This window comes from Chanodichthys erythropterus, chromosome 13 (assembly GCF_024489055.1).
Source record: "Chanodichthys erythropterus isolate Z2021 chromosome 13, ASM2448905v1, whole genome shotgun sequence".
NCBI classification, from domain to species: domain Eukaryota; kingdom Metazoa; phylum Chordata; class Actinopteri; order Cypriniformes; family Xenocyprididae; genus Chanodichthys; species Chanodichthys erythropterus.
The window spans coordinates 42,357,640-42,385,190 of record NC_090233.1 but is presented as its reverse complement, the minus strand read 5'-3'; the positions used below and the strand labels follow the sequence as shown (position 1 = coordinate 42,385,190).

The window sequence follows — 27,551 nt, the reverse complement described above, 5'->3', positions numbered from 1 at the left end:
ACACAGAACAGTATGAAACTGCTGTTGCATCTACCAAACAAACCAAATTTAAACATTAAACAAACTCCACTCTGCCAAAAAAATCAAGTGTAAAATCAATACACCAGGGACCCACTTTATATAATGTGGCATTAACTACCAAGTACTTAAATTTAAATTAATCAGTTGATACAATGCACTTATTGTGTACATGCATGTTTTTACATTGTACTTATATTTAAAATACCTGCATGTAATTACATCTGTAATTAATTTCTGTAATTACATTTATAGTTACACTATTGACCAATCCCTTACACCTTAACCCACCCTTAAACCTACCCATACTGTACCACTAAACCTGACCCTAAATTTACCCATATCCCACTTCAATAGCAGAAAAAGTCTTTTGCAATACAATATGAACACAATAAGTACATTGTACTTATTTTTTGATGTAAGTACATAGTAGTTAAGGCCACCTAATATAAAGTGGGATCAACACCAGTAAATGTTAGTAAGCACAAGTTCTATTCTGTAGTGATCACTGGAATTCATCATTAATGGGGATAATCCTGAAATATTATTCATTATTTGATTCTTATAGTTCAGCATCTGTCTTGCTGAGGAACCGCTCCAGAAAGAACAAGTAGCTGTTCTTGAGAGAACTCCTCCAAGGTAAATGGTTCATTCTTTCAGCACTTCACTTGTTACACAGTGATCTCTTGAATTACTGCTTATTAAAAATAATAACCTTATAATATCACAGGCTTAAAGATTCACACAGCTCATCTGAAAGCCAAGACAAGCCACAGTCCTCTCGGAGCCCACTTCATTCTCCTGGATGCCAGACGAGAGCGGAGAAGGTCAAGCGCAATCTGACTGCTTCAGATGATTGTAATGAAGTCTCGACAGCAGGCCTCTGTGCTGAAGAGAATCAAGGGTATGCTAAATTATTTCACAAGATTGGAGTATGGGGTTTTTCTTTCACCAGTCCGCTAATTAGAAATCTTAAAGGGGTCATGAACTGCGTCGTTTTATTGTTTTATAGTGTTTCCTGGGGTGCACTTATAATGTTAGTATGCTTTTTACATCAAAAATTGTCATAATTTATAAATAAAAGGCATTTTTCCTACCCCTCTGGTTTGAACGCTCTGTTTTAAGGGGCGTGTCTGCTGTGAGACTTCAGTGTAAACGGCCACTGCTGTGATTGGCTGACTTCTTTCCATTTGAAATTACTCTTTTAGCACGTTTTTACTATTACAGCTCTCAAGGTTAACTAATTGTGAAAAGTGTTGCATTACATTTAGATCTATGGCACTATATTTAGATTGTGGCATGAAAGGTTGCAGTGATGAACATTGTAGCCAATCACAGACATGTTGAGCACATGAAAGCAGTGATCTCGTCATTGCAGCTCAATTTCTGCACACTAACGAATGCTTTCATCTTCACTAACAGTGCAAAAGTGATATAACTAAGAGATTTGTTGAATAAAAACGGTAATTTTGCATTTGTCAGTCACTGATAAACTCAGTTGATCATCTTCTACAGAGGCGGTGCTTGCTGCCCTTTGACATAGATCCCCACTTTGAAAATCCTGTCGTTTGCTGGGTCTAGTGTTAATAAAAGCTTTTATTGGACTAACAAGGAAGAACTTAGAGGATATTCTTATAGTATGATGACCTCTTATATGTCAAAACTCAAGGAAAATTTGATTTCTCAGTTCATCACCCCTTTAATCAATTTACCAGGGAGACGGGCAGTCTAGAGAGCACAGCTCAGGAGGAAATTTCACAAAGCTCTTCCAAACATTCTCCTAGACGTCAGAGGAGAGCGGAAAAGGTCATGCACAATCTGACTGCTTCAGAAGGGGAAAGGATGGACCAGTGTCAGACTGGGTCAGATGCTTCACCAGAGGACATGAGCAGAACTGCCATGCCTTATCAAGTGGTCATCCAAGACTGTAAAGTGATGGAGGCTGATCAATGCATGGAGCAGGTAAAACTCTTATTGCGTTTTCCATGCATTTACATGAGAGTGCCAGTAATCATGTTGAGTGCATTTTTGCTCATAACATGTTGGCCTTTTTGTGTTCTGTAATGCTTTGAAACCTCAGAGCATAATGTTTATACCGGTGATCTTTATATGTATGGATCTATGATTATCTGGTGCATTGTACTTTAAGAAAAAATCAAAGAGGTTCTTGTTATACAGTACTTTGTTGTGGAATATTATTATTATTATTATTTTTTTTTTTAATAAAATCTCAAAATATCATGTTATGTTCAAGTTTTGAACATAAACAGACCAATAGAAAGACTTAACTACTTATTTTATATAATAAACCTCTGTACAGATGAGACAAATGTTTTTGTTTGTTTGTTTAGGGTCTTAATTTGCCTCATTTAGAGTTTTTGACTTCATCTGGTGTAAAAGGTAAGTTTACTTTCATATTGTTTTTGTAATAAGACCAATTAAACAAACTGAGCACTTACTGTGTGTATCGTAGAATTTTGTACTCATTTGCTTATTACAATTTAAAATAACCTTTTTTTATATTAATATATTTTGAAATGTAATTTATTCCTGTGATTCGTCAGTGTCACATGATCCTTCAGAAATCATTCTAATATGCTGATTTGCTGCTCAAGAAACATTTATTATTATTATTATTATTATTATTATTATTATTATTATTATTATTATTATTTATTATCAGTGTTAAAAACAGTTGTTCTGTTTGGAAACTGAAACAATTTTTTTTTTTTTTTCAGAAATGTTTGATATAAATTTCAAAAGAACAGCATTTATTTAAATCTTTGTAACTGTAACACTTTATTTTACAATGTCTTTGTTAGACATGTTACATGAAGTTACTATAGTGATAACTGTAAATTATGCAAAATTACATGCAACTAACCCTAAACCAAATCTAATCCTATATTAAGTACATGTAGTTACTTAATCTTACTCTGTACTTAAATGTATAATTACACTGTAACAAGGACAACTTAAAATAAATTGTAACCTTTGTAACATTATAATACTTGCTGATTAAAAGTGTTAATTTCTTGAAAATGTGTTAAGTTTCTAAAAAACTTACTGAACCCAAACTTTTGAACTGTAGTGTATTTGAATACAAATGGATGTTATTGCCAAGAGTCATTTTCTGGGCTCTTTATCTAATCTCAAACACAGATCTTCACATGACCTCTTTTGTTGGGGAGCAACACATAACGGTTGAAACGAGTGTAATGCTTCTTTTAATTTGCCCTCAAGGTCAGACATTACTGAAAAGACCAGTTGTGTTAGTGTCTCAAGAAGAAGTGCAGCACTACCTACGGATCCAAGCACAAACTGCTGCAGAGGAATCAACAGCCTCGAGAGGCGATCATGTCAGTACTGGAGGAGTTTATTGTGTGTGTGTGATCTGTTATTGTAATCTGAAGATGTGATGGACAAGCCAAACACACACAGTATCTGACCTTTCTCTACTTTATTGTCTTTTTTTGTAGGTCCAGGACAGTGCATTTACAGTAGATGATCTTCCTTCCTTAGCATCAGTTGGTAGGATTAAAAGCATTATGGCTTTTTGTTACATTCAGTTGTTTTCTTTCTTTCTTTCTTTCTTTCTCTTTCTTTCTTTCTTTCTTTCTTTCTTTCTTTCTTTCTTTCTTTCTTTCTTTCTTTCTTTCTTTCTTTCTTTCTTTCTTTCTTTCTTTCTTTCTTTCTTTCTTTCTTTCTTTCTTTCTTTCTTTCTTTCTTTCTTTCTTTCTTTCTTTCTTTCTTTCTTTCTTTCTTTCTTTCTTTCTTTCTTTCTTTCTTTCTTTCTTTCTTTCTTTCTTTCTTTCTTTCTTTCTTTCTTTCTTTCTTTCTTTCTTTCTTTCTTTCTTTCTTTCTTTCTTTCTTTCTTTCTTTCTTTCTCTCTTTCTCTCTTTCTTTCTTTCTTTCTTTCTTTCTTTCTTTCTTTCTTTCTTTCTTTCTTTCTTTCTTTCTTTCTAATTTACATATTGACCTCTGCCACTTCTTTAAATAAGCAACTTCTCCAAGACCTTGTAAGATGGAGGACCAGGAGATTTCATCTTTCCTTGAGAAGCCTCAGGTTCCTGACACCACACCATCAGATAAAGGTGCAACATGTTTTAGACATCAAAACCATTAATTAAGTGCTAAATTTGGTTTTCAGCTAAAAAAAAAAAAGTACAAACAAATTATCTTTACAGATATGACTGAAAGAAGAACAGAGCTTGAAAAGTCTTCATCTCAAATTAATGGTCAAGAGGAACATGATTCAGAGCTTAGTGAGTCTGTCACAGACACTATGATTGAGGAACCTCAGACAGAGGTGAAGAGGATTGTCCCAGTCAGGTGTGCGCTGGCAGTTAAAATTAATAGATAATTCCAGTTGACAGAGGGTTAGTCTAGAATGTCTTTTAAAATGTCTTTACTTTATGGTGTCATCTGTACAGCTGTTCCTCTGATGGATCCTCAGTTTGTACTCCAGACAGTGTTGCTCCAGAGAAACACAGTCAGGTTGCTAAACCCACATCCAACCTAGAGTGGGCATCTCAGGTCATGATCAGCCCTCAGCAGACCTCAGAGCTTAATGAAGGTGATATTTATGTTGTTCAGTTTGAGAATGTTCCTTTAAACGTCACTTGTTATTGCCAATGATTAAGACAGCTTGTGGTATATGAGGTGGATTTGCAGAAACATAAACAGGATGAGAATCTCATGTCTCCTATCCTGTTACTTGGCCCAACAGAAACTTCAGCTTCAACCCCAGATGTTTCTGTGGACAGCACTGGTAAAGGAAACGAAGAACAAATTGGTGGGTTTTAAACTTAAATTGTTTTTATGTTATATGCTTATGTTGTTGTTTTTTTTCTATTAAGTATTTATGTCTTTATTAAGCTTGATTTAATTTTGACAGTGTAGATGCTTATTCTTTACAAAAATATTTAGTCCACGTTTAAACTAACATAACGTTGAAACATAAAATTGACTAGGAACCCGCCATCATGGTTGCACACAAACAATTCTGTTCATGTGATCATTTCATTCCTTTCTCATAGACCCAGTTCTTGATGTTTCATCAGCACCATTTGAAGCACACAGTCCAGTTTCATCTTTTTATGATCCGGCCACTGAACATACAAGCAACATGTGTGATATGGATACGTATGTACAGTTAGTTTGTAGTTTTTTGAGCAGCTTTAATTGACGATTTAAATGACAGATAATATACTGTTTAAATGTTTCTTTAGGATGCTGCTTAGTGAGTCTGCAGCTGAAAACGTTCAAATACCAGATGAGCAGGATTCTGAAAAGCAAGATGGCACAGAAGAGCAGTCAGAAGCTCCTGAGGTAAAGCATCCTGACAAACTTTACGCTTTGTGTATTCTGTGTTTGCTGAATGAAAGAAACTCCTTTTATTTTTTGTTTTCTGGTAGGATTGCATTGCCTCTTTAGATGGAGATGCAAAATCTGAAATATCAGGTTCAGCTGGAGTGGAAACGGGAGAAAATGGTAATGGTGACATGAATACATGAGCCAGAGAAATTAAAATACACTGTATAATATAAATATTTCTAAAATATTGTAAATGTTCTATGCAGTCATTGCCATTCAAAGTTTGGGGTCAATATTTTTAATGTTCTTTTATGTTCACCCTTTTATTCATGCATTATACAAATACATAAGACAAAAAAAAAAATTATAAAAGAAAGATATTTAGATATTTTATTAAGATATAATTAGTTCAAATGGTAACTGATTTCAGTTCACAGTATTGTTCACACATTTACTAATACATTATTAAAATCAAAATTTGTATTTGTTAACATTACTTAATGTACTGTGAACTTTCATGAACAAACATGAATGGTTGTATTTTTATTACCTAACATTAACAAAGATTAATAAATGCTCTAACAAATGTATTGCTCATTGTTAATACATTAACTATTGTTAATGAATGGTGTTACTGTTCAAATGAAATAAGATTCTATATTAAAATGAATATGAGGGACATAAAAGGAAAAGATTTAAAAAAACAGTGCAATGTGATTGGTGCAGTGCAGAAACAGTGCTCAATCAGGAAATGCACAGTTAAACAGATATGTCTTTTTAACTGGACCTAAAAGTAGCTACAAAAGCGGGCACATCTGACATCTTCTGGAAGCTGGTTCCAGCTGTAAGTGGCATAATAGCTAAATTCCATCTCACCCTGTTTTGAATTTACCCTTGGTGTTAATTGGCTTGATCCTTCCGATCTGAGAGCTCTATTTGGTTTGTATTCTACCAACATATCTGCCATGTGTTTTGGTCTGAGACCATTATGGGGTTTGTATACAATTTAAAATCTTACTGACCCCGAAACTTTCACATTTTTTTTCCTTCTCTCTCCATGTCAAAGGTGACCAATCAGAGGAGGAGCCCACCTTTATTTTGACTCTATATGAGATTCCAACCTCTCAGCTGTTCCTTGAGGCTGACTGTGGCCAGCAGGACATGTCCCCTTATGAATTGCAGCCAGCACAAGTCCAGCCACCCTCACTGTTTACATGCAGTTCACAGTCTCTTTCCTTTACATTAGAGGCTTCCAGGTACATTTCCCCTTCCAGTCCAGATTTAATTCAACTTTTTTCTCAGTGAAGTAATAGTCCTTAATCTTCCATTCCTTTCATCCTTGATGACCTTGTTTTGTAGTGCATCTCTGCACGTGGAGTCAGAAGAGACCAAACAATGTAAAAGTGTTTCTCACAAGGTGCTAGACGATTCCCTGGTTCCTCATTCTAAGGATACAGCAGAAGATGCCAGTACAAAATTGACATCCTCACAGGACAGCAGTCGTGATGATGTTAACTTTTTAATTAGTCCACCTGAGATGCTCTCCTGTAATTCTGCCATGGTATGATTCAGTACTCCCTTTTGTTATCATAATTTATAGAGTGATTATATTTTGTAGCAAGTTTTGAAAATTAAAGTTTTCCCTTTTGGTAAAAGCCAACAGATGTTCCAAATTTGGATGAGATCCCGACAAAATCTCCAGAAACTAAAGCTCCCACTCAAAGGAGAAGTAGGAAATTAACTTGCATTCAGCTTTTATTTATCATGTCAGTTATTATTAAAATAGTATGTTCAAGTAGACAAGTAGGTAATGTCCTCTCTGATTTTTCCATCAAGGTAAGATAAAGGTCAAGCTAAAGCCATGTGTGAAGGTTGGGCCTTCAAAAAATGTCCAGCATGACTGTGCATCCAGTCAGAATCCGCTAACATCCCGAGCTGAGATTGAGTCCAACCAGGAAACAGTTAGCTCTAAAATTCACTTAAGCCATGAAGACAATGAGCAGGGAGCCCATCCTAGACATGATGGTGCCATTGTGCCAGGCTCTGAAGATATGAGAGATGAGAGTCCGGTGAAGTGCGAAAGTCCTCTCAGAACAGGTCTCCAGATGGATGAGGATTCGGTTGTTGACCCTCCAGTGAGTCCAAGGCTGCTCTCTGTTGAAGCAGACAATTCACGCAGTGTTTTGCTGTATTATAGTTTAAGATAAATCAGTCATTCACGTGTTTCCTCACAGGTGCACAGGGTGTTGGCTGATGCCATTGTACTCTCCTCAGGAGAAATGAAAGATATTTTTAATAAAGAGAAGGAAAGCCCTCATAATACTGAGCTCCAAAAACTTCCAGAGAGTGTGAGATCTCCGTCTCCAGTAAATGACCAAGTAAGTGGTTTTCTGTTTTTACTTAGACAATTTCAATCCTTTTTCTCCAGCAACCTTTCACAATTAGCAAACAACCACGATCCAATAAATTCCTGATCCAGACCTACACCCCCCACCCCACCCACACACACACACACATTTCCAAGAAGCCATTTTGCATGGATATACATCAAAATAAGGGGAAAACAGATTATTGCAATTTCTGTTTCATGCCATCTTTAAAAGTTTAAAGTTAATGTTCTAGCACATCACATGAGTTTAGTACTTCTGTCCACAGAAGGAAAAAATGGCAGATATTTCTAAAAAGCTGGATACTTGCAGAGAGGCATCAAGTGTGACATCATCAGTTTCTCAAGAGACGACTGTGCCTTTACAAAGGAGAGGTAAGGATATTATTTTCCATTCATTGGGCCTTTTTAACCTTTAATAAGATTACCAAAAAATGATTGATATGGGGAAAAAAAAATAAACATACCAAACTGAAGTTAATGTAATTATACATTTTTATAATTATACAGTTTTATAATTATATTTATGCATTTAATTTCATTTACATTTTATTTGTATCTTGTATGTTATCTTTTCAAGGCAGGTTGCAAGTGAAGCCTAAAATCCCCCAAAAAACATCTACTAAAGATGATATCTCAAGACAGGAGCAAACTGACATTGGGTGTAATGAACCAGCCACAACTCAAATAATTTCACCAGCACCTTTGATTAAGGAAGAATCCGTTAAAGTAGAACAGAGATCTGAGCGAGAAGATTTCTCTGATATTCCAAAGGAGGAGTTAGACACAGATGACACTGAAGAAGTCATGAAGACAAAGCAGCAGACACAATTCACCTCTGTGAAAATGTCAGCATGGTAAGACATGTCTATCTTTATAAATGTCCTTGAATCTGTGAACAGTCCTTAACTCAGTTTTGTTTTAACACTCTATTATCACAGCGTTGAATCATCATCTGTGGAACTGAAATTAGAGGGTGGGCAGGAGGACGTGTCACACGTAGTGTTGTCTGATATATTGGTGCCGGTTTCTAATAAAATGGAAGTTAATGTTAATATGGAGAGTGTAAGTCCTGTCCAAAGCAGTCTACAGATGGGTGAAGAGAGCCAGCAGGTCTGCATTACAGAGGCAGACCAGGAGACACATTCACATGAGGGTGTTTCACACATGCTGCTGACTGATATATTCATACCCATCTGTGAGGACATGCAAGATAATCTGAGCAAGGAATGGGTGACAACTGGAAAGAGAAGCCCTCATGAAGCAGAAAGATCTCAGGTTAGTTATCTGAATGAAATTGAGTTATTGGTATTTGTGAATACTGGGTATTTAAAGGTGCACTATGTAATATTTTCTGTCTGCTAGAGGTTGCTAGAGGCCTAATCAAAACAAAGGCGTAGCTTGATGACGCCAAGCTTGAGCGAGGAAACTTGGGACATGTGGTCTTCACATCATAGCCGGTGGAAATAATCGGGGTAGGACTCGGGAAGTAATCATGTTCATGGATGCGATTATTAACGTTACTGTAGTATGAAGCAGAGCAGGACCGAGTGTTGTGGGGGCTGAACGAGGCCACTGAAGCGACTGCGCAACACACACTGCAAGCGGCTGAACTTTTATTATGCCACAGTCTCCAGTGCCGTTTCCGCTTTTCCGGTCATGAGTATGAGGTAACACAGCGCTGTGTGTTGAAAATGTTATAACGTTACTCTGAGCGTTCGCTTGGTGGCTGCTGCGAGACACTTGTTGTATACTGCAGAAAGACAGATCGATTTTAGAATATCATATTAAAGGTGCAATATGTAATATTTTTGCAGTAAAATATCCAAAAACCACTAGGCCAGTGTTATATATTTTGTTCACTTGAGTACTTACAATATCCCAAATCTTTCCAACTATTTGTAAATTGTGAGAAAAATTGGCTCCGGGACGTGTGAGTCGCCGCCTGTCAATTGCGTCATACCCACGTTACCCTCAGTTTCCGGTTTTATTTTGTAGAAACCATGGAAATACCAAAGACGCTTTAAAATATTACACGTTTTAATAAACAAGGGAACATCTGTTTTGATATATTTATAGACAGAAAACAAATTATTGTTATATAGCTCTACACGTTTAGTCTTATTGCTTAAATCTAATTTTCTTTATTTTTTTTTTTTTTTTTTTTTTTTTTTTTTTTTTTTGGCGATTACCATGCTTTACCATGCCTCAGAGAAAAACACTATTTTCTAACATAGCATAATCAGATGCAGCTTTACTTTTATTAACAGTAATACAGAATTTTCTCCATCATACAATGCGTTTTAAAATTAATTGCATGCCATTTATCAACACAAGCCATCCAATATTTAATATGATATTTTAAAATCGATCAGCTTACTGCAGTGTGCAACAAGTGTCTCGCAGCAGCCGCCGAGTGAACGCACAGAGGAATGTTATAACATTTTCAACACACTCAAATGTATCTAATATGATAAACAGAGCTGCATTACCGCATAGTCATGACCGGAAAAGCAGAAGCGGCGCCGGCGACTGTGGCATCATCTTTTGTTTTGAATAGGCCTCCAGTGACCTCTAGTGGACAAAATTGTTACATGTTGTACCTTTTTAAAGGTGCCCTAGAACTTTTTTTAAAAAGATATAATATAAGATATAATGTAATATAAGTCTAAGGTGTCCCCTGAATATGTCTGTGAAGTTTCAGCTCAAAATACCCTATAGATTTTTTTTAGTTCATTTTTTTAACTGCCTATTTCGGGGCATAATTAGAAATGAGCCGATTCAGGGTGTGTGGCCCTTTAAATCTGGTGCTCCACGCCCCAAGAGCTCGCGTTTGCCTTAAACAACATAAAAAAAGTTCAAACAGCTAATATAACCCTCAAAATGGATCTTTAGAAAGTGTTCATCATGCAGCATGTCTAGTGTGTTGATTCAGCTGTGCACAGATCCAGACGTTCTGCCCTTGTCTAATGCCTTTCATAATGTTGGGAACATGGGTTGGCAAATGCAAATATTGGGGGCGTACACCCCGACTGTTACGTAACAGTCGGTGTTATGTTGAGATTCGCCTGTTCTTCAGAGGTCTTTTAAACAAATGAGATTTATATAAGAAGGAGGAAACAATGGAGTTTGAGACTCACTGTATGTCATTTCCATGTACTGAACTCTTGTTATTTAACTATTTAACTATAATCTAGGGCACCTTTAAATGCTGGATGGCTTGTGTTGATAAATGGCATGCAATTGATTTTAAAACCTATTGTATGATGGCTACTTCACAAAATAGTGTTTTTCTGTGAGGCATGGTAAAGCATGGTACTCACAAAAAATCAAGAAAATTAGAAAACAATAAGAGCGTGTTGAGCTATATAACAACAATTAGTTTTCTGTCCATAAATGTAACCAAACAGATGTTCCCATGTCTATTAAAACATGTAATATATTAAAGCATCTTTGGTGTTTCCATGGTTTCTACAAAATAAAACTGGAAACTGAGGGTAACACGGTTATGACGCAATTGACAGGCGACTCGCACATCCCGGAGCCTTGGTTAAAATTGCAATTTTCTCACAATTTACAAATAGTTGGAATCATTTGGGATATTGTAAGTACTCAAGTGAACAAAATATATAACACTGGCCTAGTAGTTTTTGGATATTTTACTGCAAAATTCTTACATATTGCACCTTTAATTGTACATTCTCGTTTCCACCTACTTTACATTTACAAAAATTATCTTAATCTTCAGTAACACTAATCACATTGTTAAATAAAATCCTTAACCAAACTGGCCATAATTGTAATGTCCCTGATTAATATTTGATGACTTCTTCTATTTGAAATCTATACTACAGATGAGAGAGGATCCAGATAACATAGACCTGTTATGTGCAGTGTCACAAACATCAAATGTGGGACCATCAGTATCACCCAGAAGGAAAAGACCCACTCAGGAGAAAGGTGGTGAAAAACTTTTAAAATAATGTATCTCTTCTTGACACACTGCTTAGTTTCTGTAACAATGTGATGATTTTTCTGCTTTTAAGGCAAGTTATTGTTAAAGATGACATTTCCCAAAAGGAAGGCTGGAGATTCCACTAAGAGTAGCGAGCAATCACAAACTGTGCCTCTGTCAACCTTAATGTCAAAACAAGAGGTTGAAGCTACTCTAAATGCCCCAGAAACTGAATGCATCTCAGAACTCAAAGTGGAGTCAACACAATGTAGTTTTGAGACTTTCACGTGGTATGAGTGGCTTAATTCTCTGATCTGATCTGAAATGCACTGAAATTTTGATAAAAATTACACTACTGATGGTTTGATCATTCTGTCATAGTTCTGACTTGCTGCCCGTTGGCTCAGAAGACCATGAGGTGGCGTGTGGGGGGATTTCTCACATGGTGCTCTCTGATGTTTTGGTGCCTGTATTGGACGAGAATACAGAGAACATTCTTCATAAAGAGGCCTTAACAGTTGGACTTCAAGAAGATGCAGTCAAAGTATGTTCATGTGTTTTGACAGGTCATTGGTCGAGTACTTTTTATCCTAATAAAAATTTCAGGAAAAATGTTATTTACTGGGCATCTATCTAACTGTCACAGGTTGAGAAGTCATCAGATGTTGAGAGACGAGCAAATACTGAAACAGATAAGCCAACTGCAAGTCAGTCTGTGTCTGTGGAATGGAAAACACCTTGTAGGAGAGGTAAGAATGTACATTGAGTAAAAATAAAAATATAGTGCAAAATATAATTTTAAATAATGAGGAACATATCTTACTCCCCTGAAATAGCAGTTAAAGGGTTAGTTCACCCAAAAATTAAATTTCTGTCATTAATTACTCACCCTCGTGTCATTCCAAACCCGTAAGACCTTTGTTCATCTTCACAAACACACATTAAGATATTTTTGATGAAATCCGAGAGTTTTTTTTTTCCTCCAATAGAAAGCAACATAATTATCACATTCAAGGTCCAGAAAAGTAGTAAAGACAGTGTTAAAATAGTCAATGTGACTACATTGGTTCAAACTTAATGTTATGATGTGACAAGAATACTTTTTGTGTGCAAAAACAAAACAAAAATTACGACTTTATTCAACAATTTCTTTGCTTCCCTGTCATTATCCAGTTTATGTTGTATAGAAAGTGTGGCGCTTCTGGTTTCTACGTCAGAAAGCCAACTAAGTACTGCCAGGCTTCTGCGTCAGCCTCACACGCATGCATCGTGGTGCTCACATGAACAGCACTGGCCAATACTGAACCCGCATTCTGATGTAGAACCCAGAAGTGCTGCACTGTCTATACAACATAAACACCGTACAATACAATACAATAATGAAAGGGTAGAGAAGAAATTGTTGAATAAAGTTATTTTTGTATATAGCTATATAGTCACTTTGATTTATTTTAACAATGTTTACTACTTTTCTGGGCCTTAAATGTGGTACTTGCGCTGCTTTCTATGGGAGAACTCACAGATTTCATCAAAAATATCTTAATTTGTGTTCCGAAGATGAACGAAGGTCTTGGTGTGGAACATCATGAGTAAGTAATTAATGACAGAAATTTCATTTTGGGGTGAACTAACCCTAAAAAAAAATTAATTAATTAATATTTTTTGCCTTTTCAATGGGAGAGACAGATCCAGAAAAAAAACAAGTCCACCATGATTTTGTTTAATCTGAATTCTTTTTTAGTCAAAGTTAACAGTGTCTATCAACATTTGATCAGATAATTTTGATGGATTTGCTTCTAATTTCATGCTTGGATCCATCCCTCAAGGCACACTGCGTCCAAAGCCTAAATTATCAAAAAAGAGAGATGATCCTTCAGAAAGCAACCTCTGTCAGCCCGGCTCTACACGGACCTCTTCAGCTACACTTCAGCAGTCCCTGGACCCTCATGCAGAGGAATGGTCCCTCAAAAGCAATATGCTGCCCATGGACTCAGATGAGATTGAGAACTGGTGTGAAGGAGTTTCCCACATGTTGCTGTCAGATGCATTTGTGCCTGTTTCTGAAGAAATTGAAGAGAACAGCACAGACCTAAAAGTGTTTGTCTCAAGCAGTTCTCGTGAGGATGAGGAACATGCTCTTAGTCAGCCAAAGAGTGAGGAGATGCCCTCTGAGATTTCAGATGAAGTATGCCATTTTAAGAAGCTTTTAAAAAGTTCATAGTAAATGATTTTGTGTGGGTAAATTTCATGAAAATAATAAATATATATATATAAATTTTTTTTTTTTTTTTTTTTCATTTTTATGTTGTGAGGAAGATTTTAGATACAATATAGACATTATATACCTTATGTATTTTATGGTACTGCCTTTATTCAAAATAATTTATTTTAATAATTTAAAAAATGTATCCATTTCAAACACCTTATATTTGAGGAATAAAAGGGTCCTAAGAGTAGAATTACATTTTCTTCATGCAAAAAAAAAAAGTATTCATTTAAAGTTTGGAGTGAAATGTGACCTGGACAGGTTGTTTTGAGATTCCCCTATATCAACCTTTTAAACGAGGCGCAGATGATAATGCAAACATCTGTTTTATAGGTACATCAGTTAGACACCATTTCTGACATGCCAAAGACTGAGGAGTCAAATAAGAGTCTGCCGGCATCACGAGCAAAAAAATCACCAGCGAGAAGTCAGTCATTCTTCATCATACACAATATTATTTTTCTTTGTTCTCATTATACTTTGAACTACTAATATTTTTCTCCCAAATTAATCACATTTTCTCTGTCAAACAGGTACATTTCAGATGACACTAAGATCGCCTGAAAGACGCCTTCAAGATCAAGCCAATGTGCTAAAGACACCCCGAGCTGCCCCAACAACACCCCAGCGAGCTCAGACATCAAAAGTGGAGTCCATGGGAACCCCAACAAAGCAACACACAGGAGAGATCTCAGATGTGTGTAGGGTACAGCTCGAGAGGTTATCTGTAGAGGAAATCTGCTCTGCCCACAGTGTCCTGCAACCAAAGCATCACAGCACACCTGTCACTGTGAAAACCACCTCCAAAGGGTAAGAATGCTTTCCATTCCATGCCAGTGACGGTATCTTTTATCATCATTTTCAAATTGTTGAAATAAACTTCAACACTGTTCACAGTAAAAAAACAACTACTCAGTTGCATAGTTAAATTGCATAAAAATGTGTTTTTACTCTTAGGAATGTGATGCTCAAGGCATCTCTGGCTTTGCATGGAAGCAGAAGCCCTGGTTTAGAATTGCATGCTGATGAGGAGCCACCCCTGTTGCCCGGATACTCACCAAAGGTTGTCCTTCATCGTATACCAATAACTGATGTGAATACTTCCACATCTACCTCATCCCCAGCTAGAGTGTCCACCGCGGCCTCCAGACAACCGGCAGACCATCAGGTATGTGCTGTGTATTATGTACATTACTAAGCCTTTTATTCTTTTTCATTAATATTACATCCTCTATCATGCAGTTCTCTGAAAATAGCCTTCCAATCTCCAGTTTGGACACTGATAAGGATCCTGTTCAAGTGTCCCAGTTCTTCCTGGATGACATCTTCACTGAAGTCGTGGATCCGGATTGATTCCTATTTGAGACCTCTTTCACTGCTGCTATTCCTGTTTATTGCACTAGAGGGAACAATGTGTAACATTGTTACACTGCTAATTGCAGACCTGTTAGTAAATTGTTAGTAATTTTAATAAAATTGCTCAACTTAAATTTTGTCCACGAAGGAAACGCTTGCATACATAGATTATATAAGTTTGTTATGAGGCCTTTGCCATAATTGTTTTTTGTTTGTGATGAGACATGCAGTGATGCATGTTTAGTCACAGCTGTGTTATTTATTTCTATTTATTTAATGCTGAACATCACACCACTTTTTTTCCAGTGTGGTTTTTACTGACTGCTTCCGAGTTTAAAGATCTTGCTTTGTTCAATGCGAATATTTGTTTTTATGGTTACTGTATGTTACTTTTGTTTTTGTTCTGAGAGCAACATCACTTTTGTGGATTATAAGTATAATTCTTTATATTATAGTTCTCCAGTGAGAATTTATTTTCAAGAATGTTCATAAGTAATATTATCAATATTATTGTCAATTGTATTGGCAATTTGTGGCAAAGTCTGGATATTACAGCAGAGAAGTAGTTATAAAGAAGTTAATAAATTGATATTCACTTTAAACTTTAAAATGTTTGTTCTTTCTCAGGAAATACAGTGCACTTAAATATGAAAAATTGGGAGGGGTATATAGAATATAGATATATTTGTTATATTTTGAGTTTACATTTGTTAAATGTTAAGTTTACATTTAAATACTGTAATTTTAAAGACACGCAAAGATCGCGTTTCTGAAAGAAAGGGGTGTAACGTACAGTTTTTTAGCACATGATGAATTTTTGAAAAAAAAAAAATAATAAAAATCGTATATTTAGTTAAACTGTATGTAAATGGTATATGATGAATGTGGCTACGAGTCAACTTAAATTATTGACATGTTATTAGCACGATAAATTCTTACTGCAGAAAGTTCGAGTCGAAATGAAAATGCAGATCGTAAATATTATATTTCTTAAACAAGAATGTTTGCTGGCCACAATCACTACTAATAATGTTTTAAACTGATGTCCCGGCACACTATTATTGTTTCTGACAGTGTTTTATATGACATAACCGCTTGTCAAAGGAAAGGGGGATGTTCCTATTCCACCAGCTTTTATTGGTTGAGCAAGGGGGAGCAAAACTTCAGCGTTAACCGTTTGCTGTCCGACCTGAGCGGTGAGGTCAGAGGACGTTGCGTGCTGAATTCGTCCTTAGACCTGTCATTTAGAGGATGAATCATGATTCTGCACTATGCTAGACCAGTGGTTTCACTCATTCGGCACAGGAGTGTAAATGTTGCAGTTTCCAGGCTATATCATGCGGATAAAGTTGCAACAGTGGGCTCGCTGCCCGACTCTCAGTCTCCGGTCTTTCAGGTAGGCCACGCATGAAGCCTCGGACTCAAGTTACTGCAGCCAACCGGCAGTGGGGATTCATCTGCTGCGGGAGTAGTGCATGTCTTGCCCTTGTGCACTTATTTAAAGAGACAATGAAATAGTTCATATATAATACACATACGATAGACGAGGAAACTTATTTGCACCCTGCACTAACCGGACAGATTTTTTTTTTTTTTTTTGGCTTGGGACAAAATATATCTCTAACGTTACAAGTTTACCAGACTTATGACGGCAACAGTTATTACTTTACCACTTTAAAATCAATCCGATATGATGTGACCATTATCCGGTTTTAACACAAATTTCGTTTGAGTTACTCTTTATGGGGAAAAAATATGTAAAAGGTGGTTATGGTTATAAGTTTTCAAAACACAAATATGAATATAAATACATAACTATAATTTTTTAACTATATAGTTATGTTACTGCTTTTAATACATATGTGATATGCAGTAACGTTATGCTAAAAAAAGGTTATTTTGACATCGTTAACTGTCTGATGATGATGATGATGTCTGTCTGGTGACACTACATTAAACCATATTTAAGAATTTTGCCATTCTGTCTCATTATTTATATAATAAACTTTGTATATGGTAATTTACCAACCAGAAATCTTTCACATTGTAGGAAAATTATGAGCGAATGCAAGCACTGGTGAAGGAGTTGAAGGACAGAGCAGAGAGGATCAAACTTGGTGAGCAAGTTTAAAGCATTCACTTTAATAGCACTAAACACGGCCAATGAAAACATTACATAGGGGTAGTTTGGGGCACCTCTAGCGCATTTCCTCACACTAATGTTTACACAACATTGCTACTTTCAAAGGAGGTGGAGAAAAAGCGAGAAACCTTCATACATCCAGAGGAAAGCTGCTGCCTCGGGAACGCATCGACAGGCTGTTGGATCCTGGGTAAAAACAAACTCAGTATTATAAACAAACTAAAATGCCATCATTAAAATGTTGTCCATTCAGATTCAGACCAGTTTTATGCTGAACTTGTTTTTTGTTTGTCTGAATGCAGATCTCCTTTTCTTGAGTTTTCCCAGTTTGCTGGTTATCAGTTATATGGTAAGGAGGAAGTTCCTGCGGGAGGCATAATCACTGGGATTGGTCGAGTCTCAGGGTGAGGAACATACAGTACAGTCAATAGCCCCTTTCACACATTAAACCCAGTCAGTTACCATAAAATGACCAGATTTACTTTTCTGGTGAATACACAAATGTGCTTTTCAGACAAGCAACTTTGTTCCTTTTTTTTTTTTTTTTTTTTTTTTACCTGTAAATACCATTCACACATCAGTACCAAAATACAGGTAAACTCTGTGATGTCAGTCATCGGAATTTACCTTTAAACACTGCACCGTTTTCTTCATCCACCTGGATGAGGAGAAGCGCTTTAGTTTCACTATCTGACAGGCATAAGGAGATGATCGCAGAGAATGTGTTTTTGCTCTTAAAAACACATGACGCACAATACTGTGTGTAGTTACTAACAGTAACTAGGCTTTAGGTCGCAGTAATAACTGCAGAACCACAGCGCTGGTGAATGGAAAAAAACAGAGGGTTTAGAGTGTTAGATGCGGCACAACGGTAAGATGTCAGTCTAGCACATGTTTACATGGATGTGCTCATACTGGTAGTCCTATTCTTTGTTTGAACACACCATCATACTGGGGATTTACTGCTCATATTTAAGATTTCTGACATTCTGTCTCATTCTCATACCAGAAAATTGCTAGACCAGATTTTCTGGTATTTTTGAAAAGTTCCTGTTCACACACACATTGTCTCTAAATTGTAATTTCCTGGTAAATTACCAGTAAAGACTGTATGCGGGGAAAGGGTCTAGTATGCATACGTTGATAATACTGTGCAAGAGCTTATGGTTTATAACATCCTTCCTGTGTACCTAATAGGGTGGAGTGTATTATAGTTGCAAATGATGCTACTGTCAAAGGTGGAACTTATTATCCAGTTACTGTGAAGAAGCACCTGCGTGCCCAGGAGATCGCACAACAAAACTATCTACCATGCATATACCTGGGTGAGTTCTCTCAGACTCTGAGGTTTCATATTTTGTATAAAACACCATTTTTCGATAAATGCTTTAATTTTTTTATTTTTTCTCTAGTGGATTCTGGAGGAGCCAATTTACCCAGACAGGCAGATGTGTTTCCAGACAGAGATCACTTTGGACGCATCTTCTTCAACCAGGCCCGCCTTTCCTCAGAGGGAATTGCACAGGTCTTTTTTTTATGTGAAATTTCTATTTACATATTAGCCTGTGATTCTATTTTCTTTAGCTCCACACCATCAGAGGCAGCGCGGAAAGCACTAGTGAAAAACTTCTCACGCCAGCGCTTCACAGAGAATCGAGAAACAAAGTTGTCACCTTGTGACTCCGATATAATAACCCCTTAACACGTCAACTCGACCTCTTTCTCATTCTCGCTTGAGTGAATCAATTGTGACAATATTTTGTGCAGCTTGCTGCTGAAGAGTTCTTCAGGATATATATATATATATATATATATATATATATATATATATATATATATATATATATATATATATATATATATATATATATATATATATACACAGTACAGTCCAAAAGTTTGGAACCACTAAGATTTTTAATGTTTTTAAAAGAAGTTTCGTCTGCTCACCAAGGCTAAATTTATTTAATTAAAAATACAGTAAAAAACAGTAATATTGTGAAATATTATTACAATTTAAAATAACTGTGTACTATTTAAATATATTTGACAAAGTAATTTATTCCTGTGATGCAAAGCTGAATTTTCAGCATCGTTACTCCAGTCTTCAGTGTCACATGATCCTTCAGAAATCATTCTAATATGCTGATCTGCTGCTCAATAAACATTTATGATTATTTTCAATGTTGGAAACAGTTGTGTACTTTTTTTTCAGGATTCCTTGATGAATAGAAAGTTCAAAAGAACAGCATTTATCTGAAATACAAAGCTTCTGTAGCATTATACACTACAGTTCAAAACTTTGGGGTCAGTAAGAATTTTTATTTTTATTTTTTTGAAAAGAAATGAAAGAAATTAATATTTTTATTCAGCAAGGATGCATTAAATCAATCAAAAGTGGCAGTAAAGACATTTATAATGTTACAAAAGATTAGATTTCAGATAAACACTGTTCTTTTGAACTTTCTATTCATCAAATAATCCGTCCTTCGGATGAGACGTTAAACCGAGGTCCTGACTCTCTGTGGTCATTAAAAATCCCAGGATGTCCTTCGAAAAGAGTAGGGGTGTAACCCCGACATCCTGGCCAAACTTGCCCATTGGCCTCTGTCCATCATGGCCTCCTAATCATCCCTATACACTGATTGGCTTCCTCACTCTGTCTCCTCTCTACCAATAAGCTGGTGTGTGGTGGGCGTACTGGCGCAATATGGCTGCCGTCGCATCATCCAGGTGGATGCTGCACATTGGTGGTGGTTGAGGAGATTCCCCCTTTAATATGTAAAGCGCTTTGAGTGCCCAGAAAAGCGCTATATAAATGTAAGGATTATTATTATTATTATTATTATTATTATTATTATTATCAAATAATCCTGAAAAAAAATATTGTACACAAATATTTTGTACAATTGTACACATTAAATGTTTCTTGAGCAGCAGATCAGCATATTAGAATGATTTCTGAAGGATCATGTGACACTGAAGACTGGAGTAACGATGCTGAAAATTCAGCTTTGCATCACAGGAATAAATTACTTTGTGAAATATATTCAAATAGAAAACGGTTATTTTAAATTGTAATAATATTTCACAATATTACTGTTTCTTTACTGTATTTTTAATTAAATAAATTTAGCCTTGGTGAGCAGACAAAACTTCTTTTAAAAACATTAAAAATCTTAGTGGTTCCAAACTTTTGGACTGTACTGTATATAACGACATATAAAATGTTGTTTGATAACTGACATGTCATATGGCAGTTTGCTGCTTTCATGCGTCTATCTCAGTGGGAGCCGATGCATCACGGTACATCAATTTTATCTGTTATGTTTCAGATTGCTGTTGTGATGGGCTCCTGTACTGCAGGGGGCGCCTATGTGCCTGCGATGGCTGATGAGAGCATCATAGTGCGCAAACAAGGGACAATTTTTCTGGGTGGACCACCACTGGTACGTGTTAATGTCCTAATGAGCGCAATATGACTAACTGCTAACATTTAGCAATGGTAAATGTCCATCTCTGTATTTAACAGGTAAAAGCTGCTACAGGTGAAGAGGTGTCTGCTGAAGATCTGGGAGGTGCAGACCTTCACTGCAGGTTAGAGAAACACTTGAATGTTCACACTTGTTTCGAGCTTTATTGGTCTTATGCATTTTTCAACATTTGTGTCTCTTTAGAAAGTCAGGTGTAACTGATCATTATGCCCTGGATGATAATCACGCCCTTCATCTTGCAAGGAAGGCCGTACGAAGCTTGAACTACAAGAAAAATCTTGATGTAAGGACACAACTGCACTCCTGAGAGATGTTCAGTCTGTCTGATTTTTCATGACTTGATGCTGATCTTCTTTCACTTGCCCAATGTTCATTAGGTTACTGTGGAACCTCCTGAGGCTCCTCTGTTTCCTGCCGATGAGTTATATGGTATTGTGGGGGACAACCTCAAACGCAACTTTGATATTCGAGAGGTACTGGTCACAACTTGATCACTGGAATACAAGCCTATTAAAATGTTGTCTCAACAGACAGAACTTAAAGGCAATTTTCTTTCAGGTTATCGCTCGTATTGTTGATGGAAGTAAATTTGATGAATTCAAGGCCTTCTATGGAGACACACTAGTTACAGGTGGATGTTTTTCGATAATCATCTTTTTGTTTTTGAATTTCAGCATTGATTTCTTACTTGCTTTGTACTGGCTTTCTGCATTTGCTGTCTAGGTTTCGCACGGATATTTGGCTACCCTGTGGGAATTATTGGCAATAATGGTGTGCTGTTCTCTGAATCTGCAAAGAAGGTGAGCATCTCCCAGTCATTGTTCTGACCTTCCATACGGAAAGTTCATGAGACTAATAGACTATAAATGATCACATTTAGCCACATTTAGCCTTATGATGCAGTGCATTGTGTATGGAAATTTAGAGAAAATTTAGCACAAAATGTAATCTTGAGGAAGTGTCGCAACAGGACACACGTAACACATGAGAATGAACCTCATTGGTTCTCGCACATCAAGCAAACATGCTTGAGCTTTCATTTACCACAACTGATATGGTGTTGATGAATGTTTATGTGAATAAAAGCCTAAATTCAATCTGTTCATCATATAAGGTGATCGTGTCTCTTCAGAAAATCTCTTCGCTCAATTCATATGGATTAGTTTTACAATCTCTTTATGAAGCGTCAAAGTGGTAGTTGCGTAGCTGTCAATGTAGGGACAGAAATTGCTCAGATTTTATTAAAAATATCATTATTTGTGTTCCGAATATGAACAAAAGTCTTATGGGTTTGGAATAACATGAGGTTGAGTAAATGATGACAGAATTTTCGTAGGCATTTGGTGTGTCTATGTAGATAATATGATCCAGTCCAGTTAGATATATGATAGATTCCATTTTACTTCAGTTAAATAGTTCACATAAAATTGAAAATTCAAAATCTACTCGGGCTCTTGAATCATGCATGTCTTTTTTCTTCTGTGGAAGCCAAATTAGTTTAGTAACATGATAGCATCTTCCAGCTTGCTCTCTTCCATAAAATGAAACAGTAGAGGCTTCTGACTGTAAATTTTGGTATGGCAGATTCTGGGTCTTAGTGCTAGTTTATGTTAAACATTTTGTAAGCTTTATATTCTAATTGCTGAATATTCAGACACTTCTGGCACAGGTTTAGTGTCCTTACATTATTCAGCCTGAGGGTGGTGCTCTAATGTTGATTAAGAGGCTTTAAAGGGTTAGTTCACCCAAAAATGAAAATTCTGTCATTTATTACTCACTCTCATGCTGTTCCACACCCGTAAGACCTTTGTTAATCTTCAGAACACAAATTAAGATATTTTAGTTGAAATCCGATGGCTCAGTGAGGCCTGCATAGGGAGCAATGGACACTTCCTCTCTCAAGATCCATAAAGGTACTAAAAACATATTTAAATCGGTTCATGTGAGTACAGTGATTCAATATTAATATTATAAAATGATGAGAATATTTTTGGAGCGCCCCAAAAAAATAAATAACGACTTATTTAGTGATGGCCGATTTCAAAACGATGCTCAAAGTCATGTGATTTCAGCCGTTGGCAGTTTGACACGTGATCTGAATCATGATTCGACACACCGATTCATTTATGATCCGATGCTTCATGAAGCGGCGTTTTGAAATTGGCCATCACTAAATAAGCCGTTACTTGTTTTTTTTTGGCACTCCAAAAATATTCTCGTCGCTTTATAATAATAATATTGAACCACTGTACTCACATGAACCGATTTAAATATGTTTTTAGTACCTTTATGGATCTTGACAGAGGAAGTGTCCATTGCTGGCTATGGAGGCCTCACTGAGCCATTGGATTTCAACTAAAATATCTTAATTTGTGTTCTGAAGATTAATGAAGGTCTTATGGGTGTGGAACGGCATGAAGGTAAGAAATAAATGACAGAATTTTCATTTTTGGGTGAACTAACCCTTTAAGTACACACAACACAATGCTTCTGCTCCACATAAGAAGAACAGACATGTCAAATAGTTACTGACCTGATGCACTAATGTACACATAGCTGAAGCGGATTCATATCGTCTTGGTCTGGAGCGAGTTCCATTTTTTTTTTTACCACAGATTTACATTGGAAACTGGGGCGCTGTAGAGCTGGGCTTGGCCTGGGCTCAGGCACCGCTTAGTATCATAATACATGCCTGCCGATGCAATTCGCTAAATTTTAACATATCCCACTCACTTTATGACTTAATCACTTTATAAAATAATCTAGAAAATCTGAAGAATATTTGTTCATGTTCATGAATAAACGTTCAACACATTTAATATTTATTAATGAATCAGTTATAGAGATCTATATTTTGGATGAATAGTTCGGTGCCCTCACCTGCCCTCATAGACAAGCCACAGCTACAAAGAAAGTGGATAGACAATGTATACTTCCAAATGATTGCTAGAAATCTCTGGAAACATGTTTTCAGAAATATTTTTTTTATTTAATAGGGAACTCATTTCATTGAGCTTTGCTGTCAGAGAAACATTCCACTCCTCTTTCTTCAAAATATTACAGGTCAGTATGCATAATTCATCTGAATGTATACATTTAATGTTGCAACATTGCTCTGATTTTGAACGAGTCAGCATAGAAACGTGTGTATACCTAGTAAAATTGCTACTAATGTCAGCTTGTGATGTTCTCTGTTACTCTTCTTATTAGGCTTCATGGTTGGCAGGGAGTATGAAGCTGGAGGTATTGCTAAAGATGGAGCTAAAATGGTGACCGCTGTGGCCTGTGCCAATGTGCCTAAGATTACCGTCATCATCGGAGGATCGTATGGTGCTGGAAACTATGGCATGTGTGGCAGAGCTTATGGGTAAGCGTTATTTATAGCCATTGTTATTTCCTACACTTCCCTGCTCAAAGGTACAGCACTAAAAAAAACAAAACATGCCCAAGGCATCCAGTTGACATCAGGATATAGTTGAACAGCACGCAGTGAGCTACCTCGTTTGTTAATGTGACCCTATGTGCACCTCGCAGCCCCAGGTTCCTGTACATGTGGCCTAATTCACGCATTTCTGTGATGGGAGGAGAGCAAGCAGCCACTGTGCTGGCAACCATAACTAAGGATCAAAAAGCCAGGGAAGGAAAAGAGGTAAAAAAACAACAACAACAAAAAAAAAAACCCAGCAAATTTATTTAATTTCATCGTTCATCAATCTAATACATCTATGACTTGTTTTCTCTTTCTTTTACAGTAACTTGTAGTTAACTTGTAATTTTCTTTTTCTTTTTTTAAGTAACTTGTTTATTTTCCAGTTTACCCCAGAGCAGGAAGCTGCAATGAAAGAGCCAATTATCAGACGCTTTGAGGAAGAAGGAAACCCATATTATTCCAGTGCCAGGTAACTAGATAGACATGTAGATAGTATGAATGTTTGAAATTACATAATGCTTTACATGATTTTGTTTGTTTTTTGTTTTTATGTTTTTGAATTAAAGCATCTTATGCTCACCAATATTTTAATTTCATACATAAAGTTCACTCATATTCATCTATTATAAAATGTAATTTTACTCCTTCTCGTAATTTAACGACTTTATTCTCGTAATTTAACGACTTTATTCTCAACATTTTATCTTGACGTTTTTCTCGAAATTTAACAACTTTAATCTCGAGATGGTTTTATTTTTTTATTATTGCTTGGCCCTAATCCTCTTCCGTAATTTTCAGCATCATTACTCCAGTCAAAAAAAATATAAATTTGTGCTCTGCATTTCACCCATTCATGTGTATACACAGCAGTGAGTGTGGCACCCAGGAAAAATAGAAATATTTTGTAACTTATAATAACTTTGGACATCTTTTACAGTCACTTTTGATGAATGTAATGCATATTTGCTGAATATAAGTTTTTATTTCTTTCAAAAACAAAACAAAACAAAAAAAATCTTACTGGTCCCAAACTTTTGAATGGTAGAGTATGTACGATACCAGATGGCAAGGGCAAATTAATCACTTCCTACTACTCCCTGTGTCATGTCTAATTTTCACTTTTGTTGCACTTCCTCTATCTAGACTGTGGGATGATGGGATCATTGACCCTGCCGACACTCGGCTTGTCCTGGGCTTGAGTCTGAGTGCTGCTCTCAACGCCCCCACCCAGAAAACTCGCTTTGGTGTCTTCAGAATGTAAATCTAGTTTTGTAAAGATTAGACATTTTGAATTAAATTCATTTCCTCTGTCTTTTGGGGAGTACACACTAACTTTATAGACTTGTATGTGTCTTTGTATGTTTGACAACAGTAAAATCTGTAAAGCCAATCATTGAGTGTTGTATCTCATATGCTGTGTGATTTATTTTCTTGTTGTCTTGTACCCTTGATATTTAGGACAGTAAAACATCTCAAAATATTGGCTGGTGTAAGAACAGAAAAGTAAACATATGTTGTGACAGCGTAAACTACAAAAACTTGATTTTGTGAAAACTGAGGTATAGTTTCTCTTTACAAAGTGACCTCACCAACTACTGGCCTGGCATGCATAATGCAGCGTTTTTAGTCATTTTTGCGGATCTGTGTCAACATAATGTTGTCGTCTGTACGCTAAAAACGCAAAGGAAAAACTTTTGTTTTAAGTACAGCGTTGTTGTGTAATCATACCCTTAGTACCCTTGAGTAGTCAATAGTTTAAAGGCAAAGATATTGTTCATTTACATTACATCATTTTTAACAAAACTATTACAAAGTCATTTTTTTCACTAATGATTTTTTCAGTTGACTTAAATTCAGTGTTCTCTCTGGAAATCAAAATCACCATACAGTACTGTGTGAACATCAGTTTCAGTGTAATTTTAGTATTATTTATTATTAAAGTATTTATTCATATTTTGATTCCATTTTTTTCATTTTGCTTTTAGTTTAGGTTTTATTAAACTTGTATGTGCTTTTGTCATTTTGTTTTTAAATATTTCTACATGGCTTTTTTTAATGTAGTAATTTTATTTCACTTAGTTGCCAAAGCAACATTTCTAGGGTTTTTATTATTATTATTTATATATTTCAGCTTTATTTTAATTATCAAAAACTATTTTTAATGTTTTTAGTTAACATTAGAGGAGACTTAAATATTAAACAACAGAAATTAGGAAAAGGTTTATTTGTTGAAAAATACACAGTGATCCAATTTGATTAATTAAAAAAATCTCAGGACATAACAGATGGAGATCATCTCATGATTGTACACTAACTTTGTGTACAGAGACAAAATGGTCATATCCAGACAATATGAGGAACCGCAAATGTGTTGTATTTGATACATTCACCTGGAGAGAAAAGACAGAAAAACTCGTGAGATCTCGGTTTTGTGTGTAGCTGGAGATTAAAATCTTTTTAAATATAACTCACAGAAATATCATTAGCCTGTAGGCTGTTCTCTGTGTGCTCAAACTCTGAAACAAACAATACTCGCATGAATAACACTCAAGATCAGAGGAGGGAAAATAAATAACGTTTTCAGACCTTACCTGTATCTGCAACCGCCTCAAATTTATCAGCATCGTCTGAAGTGCCCTTTTCTATTCTCAGCCTTTTAACTGAAATAAAATATAAATGTGACGACATTACAATAAGGTATTATTACCATATTAAAGACAGATAGAGTAATGATGCTTGTTTTTATATATTTACTGTTGTAGCTGTGAATGGAGACTGTGAATATTTTCATGTTATCTGGAAAGCGGATGATAAACTCTTGTGGAAACATGCCAGTTGAAATCCAGAACGTCTCTGTTTTTCTGTAGAAATAAATAAAATCCACCAGTTACATCAAAAGATATGTATTAAGTGTTGTGGTGACATTAGCAAAGTTAGCTGGCTTTTCTTCCAGCTTTTAGCAATCTACAGACCCGTCGATAATGTTCTCCGGCGGATGATTCTCATCGCTTGATGTAGCCAGCACAACCTGGGCTCCGTATGAACTTAAAGCAGCATCCAGCATTGTGAACTTTGGATATTTAAATATAGATTTATGTCAGAGGCAGGAGTTTTCACGCTGAGGCAGTCCGAGTTGCTAAGCAACATAAGCCCGATGTGTCTCGATGTGACTCATTCCCGCGAATCG

General features: G+C 36.1%; 3 protein-coding genes across 4 annotated transcripts; 2 read left to right on the top strand and 1 right to left on the bottom strand.

Annotated features, from left to right (window-relative positions):
* The first annotated feature begins 1,813 nt into the window (after nt 1–1,813).
* LOC137034300 (uncharacterized) lies at nt 1,814–15,717 on the top strand. 2 transcript variants are annotated; one of them, XM_067407096.1, is made up of 28 exons: nt 1,814–1,980; nt 2,370–2,418; nt 3,262–3,377; nt 3,498–3,549; nt 4,020–4,112; nt 4,206–4,350; nt 4,452–4,594; nt 4,748–4,813; nt 5,058–5,163; nt 5,250–5,349; nt 5,436–5,511; nt 6,401–6,590; nt 6,694–6,895; nt 6,991–7,063; nt 7,171–7,469; nt 7,569–7,712; nt 7,990–8,095; nt 8,301–8,577; nt 8,662–8,998; nt 11,575–11,680; nt 11,767–11,965; nt 12,057–12,219; nt 12,322–12,424; nt 13,502–13,860; nt 14,275–14,368; nt 14,475–14,751; nt 14,899–15,109; nt 15,198–15,717. In XM_067407096.1, exons 1-28 carry the CDS (start codon nt 1,828–1,830, stop codon nt 15,222–15,224), a joined length of 4,266 nt encoding a protein of 1,421 aa, XP_067263197.1. In that variant the 5' UTR covers nt 1,814–1,827; the 3' UTR covers nt 15,225–15,717. The 2 variants fall into 2 exon arrangements, with proteins under 2 accessions (XP_067263197.1, XP_067263196.1); XM_067407095.1 differs by having other exon boundaries at nt 15,184–15,717.
* Nucleotides 15,718–16,478: 761 nt separating this feature from the next.
* On the top strand, nt 16,479–26,312 carry mccc2 (methylcrotonyl-CoA carboxylase subunit 2). The gene is made up of 17 exons (XM_067406470.1): nt 16,479–16,693; nt 17,348–17,414; nt 17,546–17,630; nt 17,743–17,844; nt 18,638–18,765; nt 18,853–18,965; nt 20,776–20,889; nt 20,973–21,037; nt 21,118–21,217; nt 21,312–21,407; nt 21,493–21,565; nt 21,658–21,734; nt 23,931–23,997; nt 24,145–24,301; nt 24,469–24,583; nt 24,748–24,833; nt 25,508–26,312. Exons 1-17 carry the CDS (start codon nt 16,556–16,558, stop codon nt 25,623–25,625), a joined length of 1,701 nt encoding a protein of 566 aa, XP_067262571.1. The 5' UTR covers nt 16,479–16,555; the 3' UTR covers nt 25,626–26,312.
* A 322-nt stretch (nt 26,313–26,634) lies between these two features.
* Nucleotides 26,635–27,514, bottom strand: hspb11 (heat shock protein, alpha-crystallin-related, b11). Its single transcript, XM_067408078.1, has 5 exons — nt 27,337–27,514; nt 27,119–27,225; nt 26,956–27,024; nt 26,837–26,880; nt 26,635–26,754 (listed from the first exon to the last, which is right to left on the bottom strand). The coding sequence occupies exons 1-5, from the start codon at nt 27,426–27,428 to the stop codon at nt 26,662–26,664; spliced, it is 405 nt and encodes a 134-aa protein (XP_067264179.1). The 5' UTR covers nt 27,429–27,514; the 3' UTR covers nt 26,635–26,661.
* Between the last annotated feature and the right edge of the window lie 37 nt (nt 27,515–27,551).